General features: G+C 47.2%; 2 protein-coding genes across 2 annotated transcripts in view; both read left to right on the top strand.

The window, feature by feature from the left end:
* The window catches only part of LOC128720067 (uncharacterized), a 90,762-nt gene that overhangs the window by 11,631 nt on the left and 64,254 nt on the right, over positions 1 to 14,877 (top strand). Inside the window, exon 3 of the mRNA XM_053813714.1 lies at positions 10,746 to 10,881. Within this exon, the coding sequence (XP_053669689.1) occupies positions 10,746 to 10,881 (136 nt within the window). The remainder of the gene's footprint in view (positions 1 to 10,745; positions 10,882 to 14,877) is intronic.
* Positions 13,686 to 14,729, top strand: LOC128720066 (V-type proton ATPase subunit d 1-like). Its single transcript, XM_053813712.1, has one exon. The coding sequence runs from the start codon at positions 13,686 to 13,688 to the stop codon at positions 14,727 to 14,729; it is 1,044 nt and encodes a 347-aa protein (XP_053669687.1).

Genomic DNA, 14,877 nt, shown 5'->3' with positions numbered 1-14,877 from the left:
TTTTAATTTCATTACATTTCAGAGAGTTTAATAAGGAATTGATTTTTTAGTAGCTATTAAGATTTACTCTATCGTATATGCCTCTCACCTCAAACGAGATAAATCATCATCGATAGCGTTCTTGTACGTTCTGGCTTTTTGGAATGTCTGCTATTATGAAGAACTTTCCAGTAACAGTAAGCTGGTAGCTACCGAACACGTAAGTGCTAGCACGCATCGTTCTATGATACACTTATATATTAAGATAAATGCTAAGCCACCGTGGTAGCTTCATGGCAAAAATTTATTTTGATTATAGGATGTCCGTAAGCATTGTTGTGTGTTATCACAAGAACAAATACCATCTCAGAAAGTGTATTAGCTACAGGTAAAATTGCTGATGAATGAAAACTGCAGCTCAAACACCATTGAAAAAATATGCACCTTTTCTTGCTTTGTGTCATCGCCAGCACAACTTTTAAACTACAAAATGTGTCAGTTGTAGGGATATAGTTGACGATAGAAAAATGTGACCAGGAAATCTTTGGAAAACGATGCACATTTTCTTTCCCGTTTCATCTTCACGTTTTATTTCATTTATGTGCATACGCATACCAATTTGTGAGAGAATGCACACTTCTACGGCAAGGGTCGAATATCCATCTGGTTGAAAAATAACACGGCCTTGTATAGGAAATGTGCTCTTTCTTGATATATTTATTCCATTTACCAATATTTGATTTATTACATTCACAGATATCCAAATTTTTATTTCAGGGTAGTTTGTTTATGTTGTCACTAACAACATCGCATCATTTATCATTTTATTACGTGTACGATTTTGAAACAACAAAACTGACTGCACCCTAGCGGTCTTTTTCATTAGCTTCCCAGCTACCCAGCATCCAAGCAATCGACGGAATTGCAATTTCCTTCTCCATTAGGCAAGCATCGATCGTTAAGCCAGACAGATCGTTATCCTTTAAACTTTAACGTCTATTTTCCGCTCTGTGTGTGTGTGTCTGTAATTGGAGCAGATTAACTTTACCTCTGTGAGAAGTGCGCACGAAGGAAAAGGAGACTGTGTTTTGTCGCGCAAATTTGATCTGAACATTTTTTTTTTGTTGTTCTTTTCGCTTTGTGCTCCACCCACAACACTCTGGGCTTGGCTCGTACCAACCATCAAGGACCGACGAAAGGACCAACCGCTGCCATAAAGAATTAACCATAACAATTACATTTAATATCTTCCTCACCGTGGAACACTCATCCTCTTGGATCCCGCGCTATCTCTCTTTCTCGCTAGCCGTGCCCAGCTCGGGAAGTCTTGAGAAAGAACGGTTCACCTTTCCGTGCGGTGGCACTTATCCGCACACCGTGTGTCTGTGTAGGGTGACCAGAGCCGCGTCCTGATTTTCCCATCTCACCGTGGATGTTGGTAACCAGGACGAGCCGCTTTTCCGGGAAGCACCATACGATGACGGTGCCAATTGGCCAGCTGATGACAGGTTGTGGCAATGAAATAAACACCGCTAGATAATCACGTGGCCATTAGAGCAACCCACCCCCACTGAGAACTCATAAAGACCGCTCGCAAGAAGTGTCAATGTGCATGGGGACACCCCCTAGTTGCCGTTTTGTGCACTAATGCTCAAATCCGGAATGTTTCGCCGCGTAACCGCCGTTGGTTTTTCCCACAGCACAGGAGTCAGTTCCGGAGTTAGGCTGGTAGGTGGGCATCGACCTGCTGCCACTGACAGGTGACAGAAGGGGCAGATTTCAAGCGTCAAGAAATAATGAGCCTTCCACCGTCGGGTCTGTCGGTGGTCTGGGCCGTGTCCGCTGATCCGGTTGTTTAATCTTCGGCACAGTCGGGGTTAGTTTGTCTCCGCACGCCCGCGGAACACAACGGCACCTAATGAGCGCCTAATTAATCAACCAAACGTGTCTCGCAAGCCGGCAAACGGGGCGACCATCTGTGCCGGGCGCTTGTGATGTTGATCGTACCACCGTGGCGGTGTATTCGCGATCACGACTCACGGTTTGCTGTCGAAGACGTGCGCTCTCCGTCCGGTTCATCAGCCCTTCAACAAAACAATTAGTTCCACTCGGTCAAGCACATTACAAGGAATGGCCACGCAATCTCATCCCCACCATCGGCGCCTGCTGTCCATTACGGTCAGCCTTTTTCGGGAGGAGGGTTGCTGTACCTGTGCGAGAAAGGTTGCGCGATTTCGCAAGCCACCAGTGCCGCATTATATCGGTGGCATGAATCAATTTGCATACCTAATCAAGAAATGAGCTTTACCGGACAGCTGCTCCGTACTGGATTATCTGTCGCTTCACAGGTCGCCCGGTTTCCGCACGAGGTGGCAGATTGTGTGTATGTGTGTCTGCACGTGGTCTATGGCAGGCCCGGGAGCGTATGGCAAATGATCCTGGATCGGTGGATCGCGGCTTCCCAGCCATCGCAAATAATGACCGGCGGTCTCCGGCGACAATACAGGCGGTCTAAATTAATCTGCGAGACGTCATGCGACGATGGGCTTGGGTCAACTTTGTGCTTCACGTTGATTACTGCCAACGGTAGCTCGGACTTAGTCCGGCCTGGCCCAACCGACCGCTACAATGACGGCGTACAGAGAAGCCCACATTTTCTTAGGCTAGCCCCTAACGGTCTTATGTAAATAGTGCGATCCGAATATGGGACCGGCAACCAGCAACGGACGAGCTTTAAACGCAAGCTCCTGACCGGCATTTGCCATGGCGTTTCATCTCTCCCTGTCCTGGGGGGGATTAACACACCCGGCGCACGAATGAACGGACAAAATGTCCGGCACCAGGCACCAGTCAGCAGTGTCGTGGGGATTGAGCTCGAACACGGGCATGATTTTATGCGCGGTTATTTCATTACACATTCGATCAAAGGCTTGGTTTCAATTTCTCTTCTATTTGCATAATCGCTCGCTCGACCGGCAAAACGGGCGGTCCTTCCGGGGTTGTTTCGGGGGAAGGTCGACGAAAGGCTACTCAACAGTACCGAGGGCCGTAAGATTACAGGACGAGGATTTCCGCCGACGCCGGTCGGGCGATTATGAGCGGGGGTCCGAGCATTTGATTCCCGGTGTGATGCTGGAATTTCCGGATAGCACCGGCGTTTGATTAGACCGATCGCGGGTGGAAGGACCGGGTGGACGGTTCCGTCGATTCGGTTCGATTGCTCGTTCCCGAGCCCTTGGAAATTGAAGGAATGGCATTCATTCGAGAATTTAGTTCAATTAAATGGAAATTCTTATCTGCTCCCTTTAGCCCGGATCCGGCGACCGTTGTCATTTGTTCGCTTTATTATTATTTTTTTCCTTTTCATTTTGTTTGGGTACGATGGGAAGGGTTCTCTACCACGCCGGCCTAGCTTTGTAGTTTGATTTATGTTTTCAAAGAACGCAACGAAGCATTCGATTCAGAATGAATGGAAAAACACCTCCGGTGAGCGATGATGTTCTATGATCGCACAGCGTCGTTGGACGGAGGAAAACTCATACAATTATCGCTCTGGTAACGTTTCACGATCAAATCCAAGCGTCGGCTTCATGCAACCGTACCTGAGATCGTGCTTTCAGTTAGGTTGTTTCTTATTTACACTCACTTTTTAACTATCAGTTACTATAGGAACCTTCTTCTTGTAGAATATGTTATGCATAGAATTTTTGTTGAATGACTGTGGATTATAGGAATACGATTAAAATAAAGCCCATTTCATCCTTACACAATATGGATTGCGGCAAAAATATTCGCATTGATCTCACAATCTTTCTTTACAAAACAAAAGCGAGATAAACAGGAGCATTAATTAGAAAACTTTTTAAACGTTGCACTTCTTAGGACACACTGATGTACGTATTTGTCGGATGATTTTCAACTAATGAAATGAAATACCATCATCTTTAGCGTTTATTATCATGTTCCATCGAAGTGAGGAAGTATTCCTAAGAGGCGCTTGACACGGCTATTAACACCCAAAATACAGACCCACTGCAAGGACATCTGTACCGCTGCAATTTGTTTTTGTCCATTCCGCCAGTTCGGTTTGCCGTTTTTCCACGATACTATTTGTTAGCCTCGGCTTTGTTATTACGTTTCACCAACCGGGTAACGCTCTAATGATGCGCCAGTGTAAAGGATTGAAATGGGCTCGATTGGAGACGGTGGGCCCTAAAGTCAAGCGAAAGCGAAAGCACAATTTTAATTACACGCGAAGCAATCGCCAGCTACGATAGAACGCGGGAAAGCAACGAAAAAAAAAGCAACGATCTCATCATTGACGAGATCCGAGTGACGCGAAAAGATGGACGAATGGATTACCGAAGCGAAGAATGAAGTGGCGTTGGAGTGAGAGAAGAGCAAAAAAAAAAACAGAAAAAGCCTAAGTCAAACCGGATCAAATCATGGCCGCAAGGATGTGCTTCCAAGCACTTTTTTTTTCATTCGCTGTTTGTCTTGAGTTAGTTTGATACGCCGCCGAAAGGGCTGTACGATGACGGCAAGCATCATGCTGGTTTTGTTCGCCGAAGACTTTATTTTAATTAAGATCATTAATTATGATTTTTAATATAAAACTTGTGTCCTGTTCTTAGCCGCGCCCGCGAAAGTGTCAGAGATAGGACGCGCGTTTGCCGCGCCGAGCGTGTAGAACGCAAATTCAAGGGCCTCTTTTCTCGAGCCCTTGGCTGGAAACGCGTAGCGACGAACAAAAAAAAAGGGCGTCGAAGCTGTCGGGATGGAGGGAAAATTGCTTCCTCCGCTTCTTCGATGGTTTGTCGAAAGTCTTGCGGAGTTTTTCGAGCGAAAGTAATTGATCTCTTGCGCTCTTGATTGAAGCGTTGAAGGGCTGTTGGATAGCTGAACGATGATAAGACGGGAAGCAAGAAAAAAAGGCACCGAGTTTGGTTGATTAAGAGATGGTTGGAAAATGGTGTCGCATTTTTTGTTTGTTTGTTGCTCGCAACACTCACTTCGCCGATCAGTACAACATGAATTTGTAGCATGCTTTGTTTTTGTTTCGTGGTGAAGCTATCCGTTTGTAGCATTTGTTGTATTTTTGGAATACATCTTCTTCTTTTACTGGCCCCCGCTCACAATTGAGCACGTCGTAATGTCATGGCCTACTTTGCTATGCTTATAATAGCCAAGGCTTTCATGACTTTTAGTTACTCGTAAGTTTAGTTCTGCGTCCGGTTTTGGCTCAGACAAGATTCGATCCCTATACTTATCGTGTGTTTGTGCCGCACGCTACCGCTTCGGCTATCAAGCTCCCCTACGTACATAACTATTATTTTGATTTCGTTTTTTTGTTTAACATTTCATGCAATATCCTTTTAACGCCATAGACATAAAAACGATAAGAACATTCGCACGTGGTTTTCCGCAAAATCCAGAACAATCTGTAATTGTACCACGCATGCATTTAATTCCTTTTTCGTGGTCTATTGAATCACGAGCTTTGTGTTCTCTCGTGAAATGAAACAGATCATCAGAAAACCACCCAGCACAGTAGTGGGGGTGGACGACTCACATCCTCTCCCCACGAAAGTTTTGCCACCCAACATCGGGCCAATCATCACCAGCACAGCAGCACAGTTAAAGCAGGGCAATCGTAAATCAATTTCTTAAATCAACCGCAACACCAGCCGACCGTACGAGCCACCTTCATCCCACGTACCGGTCACGCTATGCTGGAGCTGCCGCAACAAAACCGACACAAGAGAAGGAAGGGGGCCCTAAATGCCGAAGCAATCTGCACGTATCCGAGAGCTGTGGAGCTCCTGGGCTAGGGCAGAAAACTTCTGACACGAGGAATGATGAATAGCGACAGCGCTCTTGCAGGTGTGCGAGCGTGCTCGGGACGCTGCCAGGATTAGCGGTCAGTTGGTGCACGAACACGATCATCTAATGGCATATGCTCGATGGCCGATGGGGGGTAGCGATCCTTAACACTTTCACCCCCTTCTCGGAGGGCATGAGAGAGGTCCTGACGCGCTTCCACAGTGGCCTAACACAGTTTCCCGCTGAGGTGCTTAGTAGCGAAGACCGCCCGTGAAATCGATTGATTGCACCGAGCGGTGGTACTTCATTAGACGATTCTAATTTCGCCCTTCGCCGTAGGATCTTCATAGGGCAACGCAGAGTTTTCGCAGAATCCGTCGCCGAAGTGCCCCAGCCGAAGCCAAGCCAAGCCATGCACGGTTCGGGGGCAGCAGGATGGCGAAAGTTTTTGATTAATTACGGTGCCAGCACGGTGCACGGGCACCTACAGGTGGGGAGCAGAATTCGTCCGTGAATCGATTACCGTCCGCGTTGTTGCATGAAAATAGCAAAATGGCGCGGTTCAATGGAAACTTTTTCCCACGCAAAGTCACGGCAGCTCCCGCGGTGGAAAAAAAAACGAAAGAAAGAACGAAGGAAAGTCCTTCCGAAGGAGCGCATCGATCGCGCCACGGCCACGTGATAGGTTAGGTGCAATCAAATATTTAAACATCCCAAATTGTCCCCCGTATTGCTCGTGCACGGAGGGTGCCGAACGAAAAAGTTAACCTAACAAAAGGCAACAACAGTCGTTTGTTATCGGAAAAAGTTCGGGAAAAAGACCACCCTTTTTTTGCTGCTGCTTGTTCCAGCTTGTCGCACCACGTGTTTTCACTTTTGCATAGCACAAAAAGCCCACGGGTACAAAGCTCATTCGGTTTTCGGTTGTAAATAATTTCCGATTGCACGTTTCGTAAGCCGTTAGAATAAATTTATTACCATCTTCGTTAGTTTTCCTCCTCCATTTGGACCGGGGGTTGTTTATTGGGCGCTGGGTTTGCCACCCGGCACTTGGCGGGTTCAACGGACCTCCGGGTCACTTCTTCCGGTCCTCGTTCACTCTACACGACCACGGTTCGTTTGCTAAGGTACCAAACCAGCGTGAAAAGACCCACGAGGACACCGGGCCTCGTGGGTGAAGCTGCGCCGTTTAACCGATCACGACAGGCATCGGATTGCAGGAACGTTTCCGGACCGAGACAAGCGGCATACAGCAGACCGTGGCCGATCACGTGCTGCTCGTAGAGTCCGCTGAAAATGTGCGCCCAGGGTCCTTTCGCGAACACGGCCACATCGTCACCACCGTGCGTTTCGTCCTCGTACGGTACGGCGGCCGGGTACGTGAAATCCGGATCGTGATATCGGTCCCGCATATCGTCCGGATTTCGCCGGCCTCCGGTTTCGTAGAAGTGGTCCGCATAGCTTGGCCCGTTCGCGTACGTTAGCGTGAAGAACGGCATCCGGTCGAGGCGCGAAAAATCACCAGTCGACAGGATATCGTTGCCTCGGACCGGATATCCACCGATCGTGAGCGTATGCGAATGGTCCGCCGTGACCAGTATCAGTGTGTCGCGATTTTCGCGCTCGTCTAGCTGCTCCATGGTGCTTTCCACCGCTCGGTGCAACTCAACCGTCTCGTCCAGCGCCAGCTTGGCCAGGTTGTCGTGGTGTGCGTGATCAATCCGTCCACCTAACCGGGACACACCACACGAGAAGAATGGTATCAAAACGCGCGCTGGAATCGAATGTGACACTCAAAGCGCCTGCCGGAAGACGGAGTAGCAGGAAAAACGAAAGTCCCCGAGCTCGCTCAAAAAACAAACAAGCAAAAAAAACGCTAGCGACGTGAGCTCTTTTTTAAAACAATGCCCCAGTGTGCCCGCAGCGTTCGTGAAGGAGCGAGAAGGAGGATTTGAAAAATTGAATCACTGCACCATTTGCAAAACGCGCCCCCCACGAAGGACGCCCCAAGCTAAGGAAGGCCACCCAGCGGGATGACTGCATCAATCACGTCAACTTGTCGTCACATTGGCTCGTCTTGCGGCTTTGTGTTCGCGTGCGTACGACGACGTGCTTCCTGGCCGGGGGGGTCAAAGTAAGAATGGGGCGGTAAACAAAAAAAATATGTCACCCAACGAGAGGCTTTCTCTTGGTTTCTCGCACAACGGGGAAAATGAGTGAAATTGTCGACGCTTCTTTTGTGCGTACTGCCGGTTGCTGTATGCTGGATAAACGCCGTCCAGACGTATGGTGTAAGCCGGCGTTCGCGAGTGCATGAACACGCACTTTTATCCTTCTTTCATGGCTACAAAACGAGGCTTTTCTTCGAATGTCCCACCCCCGCCGAAAAGCGTTGGCCAATCGTTGTCAATTGAAACCGGTTGTCCATCGCATCTCGTTGGGATTTTGGGGTGACTTGCAGTTGACGGAACGATGACGTTTCTGAACCATTCCCGGGATGGTGCGATCAATCCGTGTGTGCCCGTTTCGCTAGAATTACATTTTTTTTGCCTCGAACGATGGCGCGAACAAGCGGTCTTTGTTCGTAGAACACACACCTGAACGAGCACGCTAATGGACACCGGGAAGATGATCGTGGTTAGATCGTTTCATTGGAACTTGACGCTTGGAATCGCAATTCCTCCTATCAATAACCGTTTCTGCGATGAGTATGCTGAGCCGAGAGAAGCTTAGCGAAGGATTGGAGTACCGTACCGGTGAAATTGAAATAGAAAGTTTGTGGATTTATCGATTGGTATTGGATATTACATAAAATAACCTCCCCCGCCCCAAGAGGTTTGGCTTATTTTGGTGCATTTTGAATCGAAAACCTCACGTTCGAAAGTCCAAGAAAACCCGGGCTCTCTGGTGCTATTGAACATACCACGAAGGCCATCGATCTCTCCGTTGCACATATGGTGGCAAGTAAGTTTGTTTTAAAAACTTCATCCCCCCAAAGGGGCTATTTCACTCACCTTCCACGAGTAGCACGAATCCGCGCTCGTTGCGGCGAAGCAGCTGTAGCGCTTTTGTCGTCATTTCCTCCAGCGATGGTTCCCGCTGTTGATCTGCCAGCAACCGATAGGACATGTGGTTGCTGCTGAACAACCCGAACAATCGATCCACCTGTTCCGGTTGAATGGCCAAAAGTCCTGCCTACGACATCACCACGCCAAACAAGCGATCAAAACATAAGCATTCGCGAACGCTGGTGAGCTTACCCGGTCGTGAATGAACTGCGCCCGCAGGTTCCGTCCAGTGGTTCCGGTGATCCACTCATCGACGAGATTACGTCCATCCTGTCGGTGTCCCGGTGCACCATTGCTGTCCATCGTCCCAACCGGATAGAAGTGTCTCGCACCACCACCCAACGCTACCGTGAGGTTTGATCCGATCTCCCCGTGGACCAGCTGCGATGCAATGTCTTGGCAACCTGCGGGTAGCTCGGTGTCGTCTTCCCAGTAGCGTGCACCGGAGACTGCGTATGCAACGGCCGGAGTTGCGTGGGTAATGCGTGTGTTGGTGACGATGCCCGTCGAGCGACCGTCCTGCTGTGCGTACTTCAGTATCGATGTCAACCGGTTCGGTTCGAGCAGGCTGAGCGGACAGTTCATCAGTGGAACGTGGCCACTGACTCCGATGGTGCCGTAATTGTTCTTCACGCCCGTCAGGATGGCGGCTGCCGTGCAGGACGAATCCGACACCTGATAGTTGATGCAGTACGTCTTGGCGAGTCCCGTGTGGGGGAAGGTTTCGAATGCAAGCTCTCGCTCTTCACCGCCCATGTAGACGCGGGTCGCTGCAAGCGTCGGTATCGATAGGCCATCCCCGAGGAAGATGATAACGTTTTTGGCCACTCGGAGGTTTGGTTCGTTGTGCTCTAACTGGCGTCGTAAGCGCGCTTGTCCACTCGCCAGCCAATACTCGCGGTCTTTTTCCCGCGTTGGTCCAGTTGGTGGAACCCAATCGGGATTGTCCATCGGATGGGTTGGTTCCGGATTCGAGACGGTTACTACAGCGGGATTGCCGGTGCCATCGTGCACCATCAGAACGAGGGTGATGACCAGCAGTACACAAGAGCGAACCATTACGGTGGTTTTCGGGCTTTCGCCACGGACTGACACAAACAATAGCTCCCCTCGGAGTGCGCAAACCCCTGCTGGGATCGTCTTTATCGGTTAAGGCGATGTTCGTGCTCTGTCCGAGCTAATTGGCTCTAATCCGGGCCTGCGAACAGATAAGCGTGTATCGAATCGGGTTTATGCGACGTATGCCCGACTGGCCATTTCGGTACCGGAGGCAGCAACTGCATTCGAGGCACGAAAAACGCACCGAGTCTCGTTTTTTTGCAATTAAGCACTATCTGCTGATAAACACCCCGAGCGGCATGGATACACGGACAGCTTAAAGTCGATTTTTGGGGTCGATTGGCCGGAGCCAGAATTCGAGTGGTTTGTTTGTTTGGTTTTATTTTTATCGAAGCTTCCTCGTAATCCCTACTTCCTATTTTTTTTTGTTCAGGCAATCAATGAATGCCAAAACATTAAATTGCAAATAGCTTGCAGTGTTTCGTGGGCCATCCGCAACAACATGCTAACAGGTATAAATGCATTAATGGGAACCGAGCCAATGTTCTTCTAAAAGTATACGAAAATATTAACCCCAAAGTGTTATTTTTTTGCGGTTATGTAGTCATGCTTAGTCATTCATTATTAAATTCATTTGGTGAATCATATTTGCATTTAATTGAAGCGATATTTAGAGCTGCTTGCCTAAATTTTCCCAGCGGTGTTGCCTCCAAACTAGTGCCCAAACAAGCCACTAATTGACCAACGCAAAAAGGTTAACGCATCGTTCAGTTTGATTGAGACTGCAATTGTTTTTTCTTTTAACTCTACTTTTAGATGACAGTATCCAATGCCACCCACGTAACGTTACGGAACGTTGGGTTCAATTTGTCGGGAAATTTCACCTGCGAGGTAACGGCGGATGCACCTTCGTTCTACACCGGAGTTGCAACAAACGTGCTAACGGTAGTCGGTAAGTAGCTGCCTCGAATTTAGTTGCGAAATGAATGACAAAAACCGTGGACTAAAATCACCTCAGATTACGTGGAGAAAAAAAAGACAAACAGATTGTGTCGCTTGCTGGAACAACTATTCGAAACCTTATCATCCAGCTAGCGCTAAGTTATCAGCAATGTCCACTGCGATATTGGGTAACACAAATTCGAGCTGTTGGTGTTGCTGCGTCTCTTAGTTTTAGCAAACAAACACAATATGTGGCACAATAAAAGGAAATAATCGCCGCACGATGAGCAGCATTTCCCATTTCTCCAAAGCTGCTCGGTGTTTGCTTCCCGCCATAAGTAGAGGCCCATTCCGTTTCAGGGTGTGCGATCTCTTGTACGGCCCAGCCGCGTTGGATAACTTTTAATTGCATTCTTGACTCATTTCATTTCGTTTCATTTGGGCGGCTCCCTCCAGTAGCTTCCCGTGCGCGGTGTATAACATCCGTGAGAGCTGTACATGGAAGAGATCTTAAGGGCGCACGGCGCAAGTTTAATTCCGTACAAAATCGATCTTCCAAAAATTCACCCACGCTTGACTTGCACCGAGGAAATGGTAATAAAAGTATAAAAGTCTGCTGGGTGCAGTGAAGCGGTAATGGCTGAGCCAATGAGGAAACTCTCCCCCCTGGAAAACGTATAATGCTTTTCCGTGTCCTCAGGCAAAGCACGAGAGCGTATGTACTGTGCAGTTTTGGCCACCAACAGTAGCATATTTACTTTACGACTTTACTTGAAATGTTCCGTTAATTAATTTTCGTTGTGCGCCCGCCAGTTCCGCTGGCTTTTTGCCGCGCCTCGTGGTCGAATGACTTGCACCTGAACGGCAGTCGGGCAGCCATCGTATCATCAGGACGCGGTGGCATGATTTTACATTTCTTATTGACTTTTTTCCGCTTATCTCAAGCACACAGTGAAGTCTTACACTCTCGCTCCGCTCGGCAGGACAAGATGTGCATTACCTGACGCAAAGTGCCGTAATGCAACGAAAAAGATGGATAAATATTCCAATGAATCTCATGCCGCGTCCAACGAGCGCCTAGAAGGAGTTCCCCACCACAATGAAGTAAAACTGAATGGCAGGATGCTTGATTCAGTCATCGCCGTCTTCATGGTGCAAGGAATTTCGGTACCTTCCGGAACCAGCCCGGAGACGAGCTTGCACCACGAAAGATGTCCTCGCATTGGGACAGGATTTGACTACGACGCCGGGAGAAAATGAAGTGCATTTCCCTTACTTAATAAATTGCCTTCGTTTGGTGCGGGCTCCTTGCACTGCCGCACAGCAGTGCACGGTGGATTCGTTGGCTGGCGATCAATTCGTTGACGTCAGGAACGGGAGCCGGAACAGGAAGACGCATCATTCATGAGATTCGTTGCCGAGCGGGCACGTTCTGTGGGTCGCGGCATGGTTCGACTCCGCCGGGTGCCATCATATTTCATCGGGACAGGCATTTGGTCGGGATCGGGCAATGCTTTCAGTTTCAGTGCCTCGGAAGCATCCATCCGGCACTGACCGGCGGACCGCTTCATCGTAAAATGATTTGATACGTAGACAGCGTTGACGATTTCGGATTCGGTCTTTCATTTTCAATTCATTGCTCGCTGCTTGAACGGTGGCGGAACAGTTAGTGCAGACGGACGGTCTCGATGCCGCTCTAATGCCGTCGCTCAGATGTGCTGAAATCGGACGCGACACAAATGTATTTTAAATCGTCGTCGTTAATTTATCAACAGCAGCATAATTTATCATCTTCTATGCTCCGTATTCTGCGCTAGTATCATCATTAGTTCGCAATTCGCTGTACAGGCGCATGTCTCACGATGGGACCTGGCGAGGGATTCACTCCTGTGGGTGAGTTAAGATCGTGTACGAATGGCACATTTCCGCAGTAGCTGGTTGCTGGTGTTATACATCGTACACTAGGTATCCTGTGAAGGTGGCTACTTTTGTATTGCACTATTGCAATATACCATTTAAAATACAAGCGTAAAGTAATGAATGAGCAAGAATAACATCATTGTTAAACTGATCTCAAATAAAAAAAACAATACATTCAATGACGGATCACCTCATTCAAAACCGATCCCTTCATTACAATATCACGGAAAACAATATGTTTTTAATCCATTATTAAGGTTTTATACACTTGAATGTACAACCGTTCATTGTAACAGCATTTGCAATTAATGAATTGCATTTCAATACGATGCCTGGTTTATTATTTTACTGTTAGAATAATGGTTCATCCGCTGTACGGATGTTTCGTTTTACATGAAGATAGGGGTTTTTTGCAAAAGCGATTTTATTCTATTTGTTGAATGCATTTCCTTAACTCTGATAACCATTTATTGCAGTTTAAAATGCCAGTTAACCAGTGGTTCTTGTTTTTTTTTTACTTTTAGTTTAACAACCCGGTATCATGGTTACACTTACTAGCTCATATGTTTAAAACTAGAATTGGTTAAAAACTATGTAAACTTCTGATTAAAACTATTTTAAAATAAATTGCATTAAAACTAGAATATCTCGGAAAAATATACATGCAAATGTGCTGAAATATATACATGTCAATGTAGCCCCATCGAAGTAGCCAGCGAATGCAACGTTGCCATAGTATTTTTTGCCGTATGTACGTCAAAGTAGGGTTTGGAATCATCATTATTTTGTTATCCAACAGATTACTGTGGAGGCAGTGTGTTGATGTTTGTAACGAAGCCCCGTTATACCTCTGAAGCCACTGCTTTTTAAAGTAGTTCAAGGAATCTTCTAACGATGGCAGAATTCTTGTTTAATATCGACGGCGGATACTTGGAGGGTCTGTGCCGTGGTTTCAAGGGCAGCATCTTGAAGAATGCTGACTACTCGAATCTCGTGCAATGTGAAACACTCGACGATTTGAAGCTTCAGCTACATAGTACGGATTTTGGACCATTTCTAGCCGACGAAGCAGCCCCACTCACTCCGTCGATAATCGACGAAAAGCTCCGTGAAATACTGGTTACCGAATTCCAGTACTTACGTAACCAAGCCGTTCAACCACTTGCTGGGTTTCTCGATTTCATCACGTACGGTTACATGATCGATAACATTATGCTGCTCATTACAGGGACGCTACACCAACGCCCTGTCGTTGAATTGATTTCAAAGTGCCACCCGCTTGGTCGGTTCGAACAAATGGAGGCCGTACACTTGGCTGTTTCACCGTCAGATCTGTTCAATGCGATCCTGATCGATACACCGCTGGCACCGTTCTTCACCGAATGCATCTCTGAACAAGATATGAACGACCTTAACATCGAAATTCTTCGAAATTCTATCTACAAGTCGTATCTGGAAGCATTCTATGATTACTGCAAGCGCTTAGGTGGTACTACTGCTGACGTTATGTGTGAGTTGCTTGCATTTGAAGCGGATCGACGAGCGATAATTATTACCATCAATGCATTCGACACCGCACTTTCGAAAGAGGTCTGCGCAAACTTGTACCCATGTTGTGGTCGTTTGTTTCCAGATGGGTTGGTAGCTTTAGAGCATGCTTCGGATTACAATCAGGTGCGATTCGTAGCCTCACATCATCCTGAATATGCGGCTATATTCGACGAGTCCACAAATTCCAGCGAACGTTCGCTGGAGAACAGATTTTATATGTATGAAGCAAAGCTGAATGTGTATAGTTTTATGCGACAGTTTCACTTCGGTGTGTTTTATTCCTATGTAAAACTGAGAGAGCAGGAGTTCCGTAACATCGTCTGGATCGCCGAATGCATTACACAGAAGCATCGAATGAAGATCGACAATTTTGTTTCAATTTTTTAAAGATTACTCATCAAAACTACATTCCATTTCTCAAGTGTCATATATTTCCAACGTCTAAATGACATTTGTAAATTACTGTTACAAAATGAAATAATGTGTTCTATGCAATATGTAAACTGATAAAATCTCTTTGAACTTTAAATTTCTA

This window comes from Anopheles nili, chromosome 2 (assembly GCF_943737925.1).
Source record: "Anopheles nili chromosome 2, idAnoNiliSN_F5_01, whole genome shotgun sequence".
Taxonomy (NCBI): Eukaryota; Metazoa; Arthropoda; class Insecta; order Diptera; family Culicidae; genus Anopheles; species Anopheles nili.
Note: the sequence above shows the minus strand (reverse complement) of the source record. Positions and strands in the feature narration are given on the sequence as shown.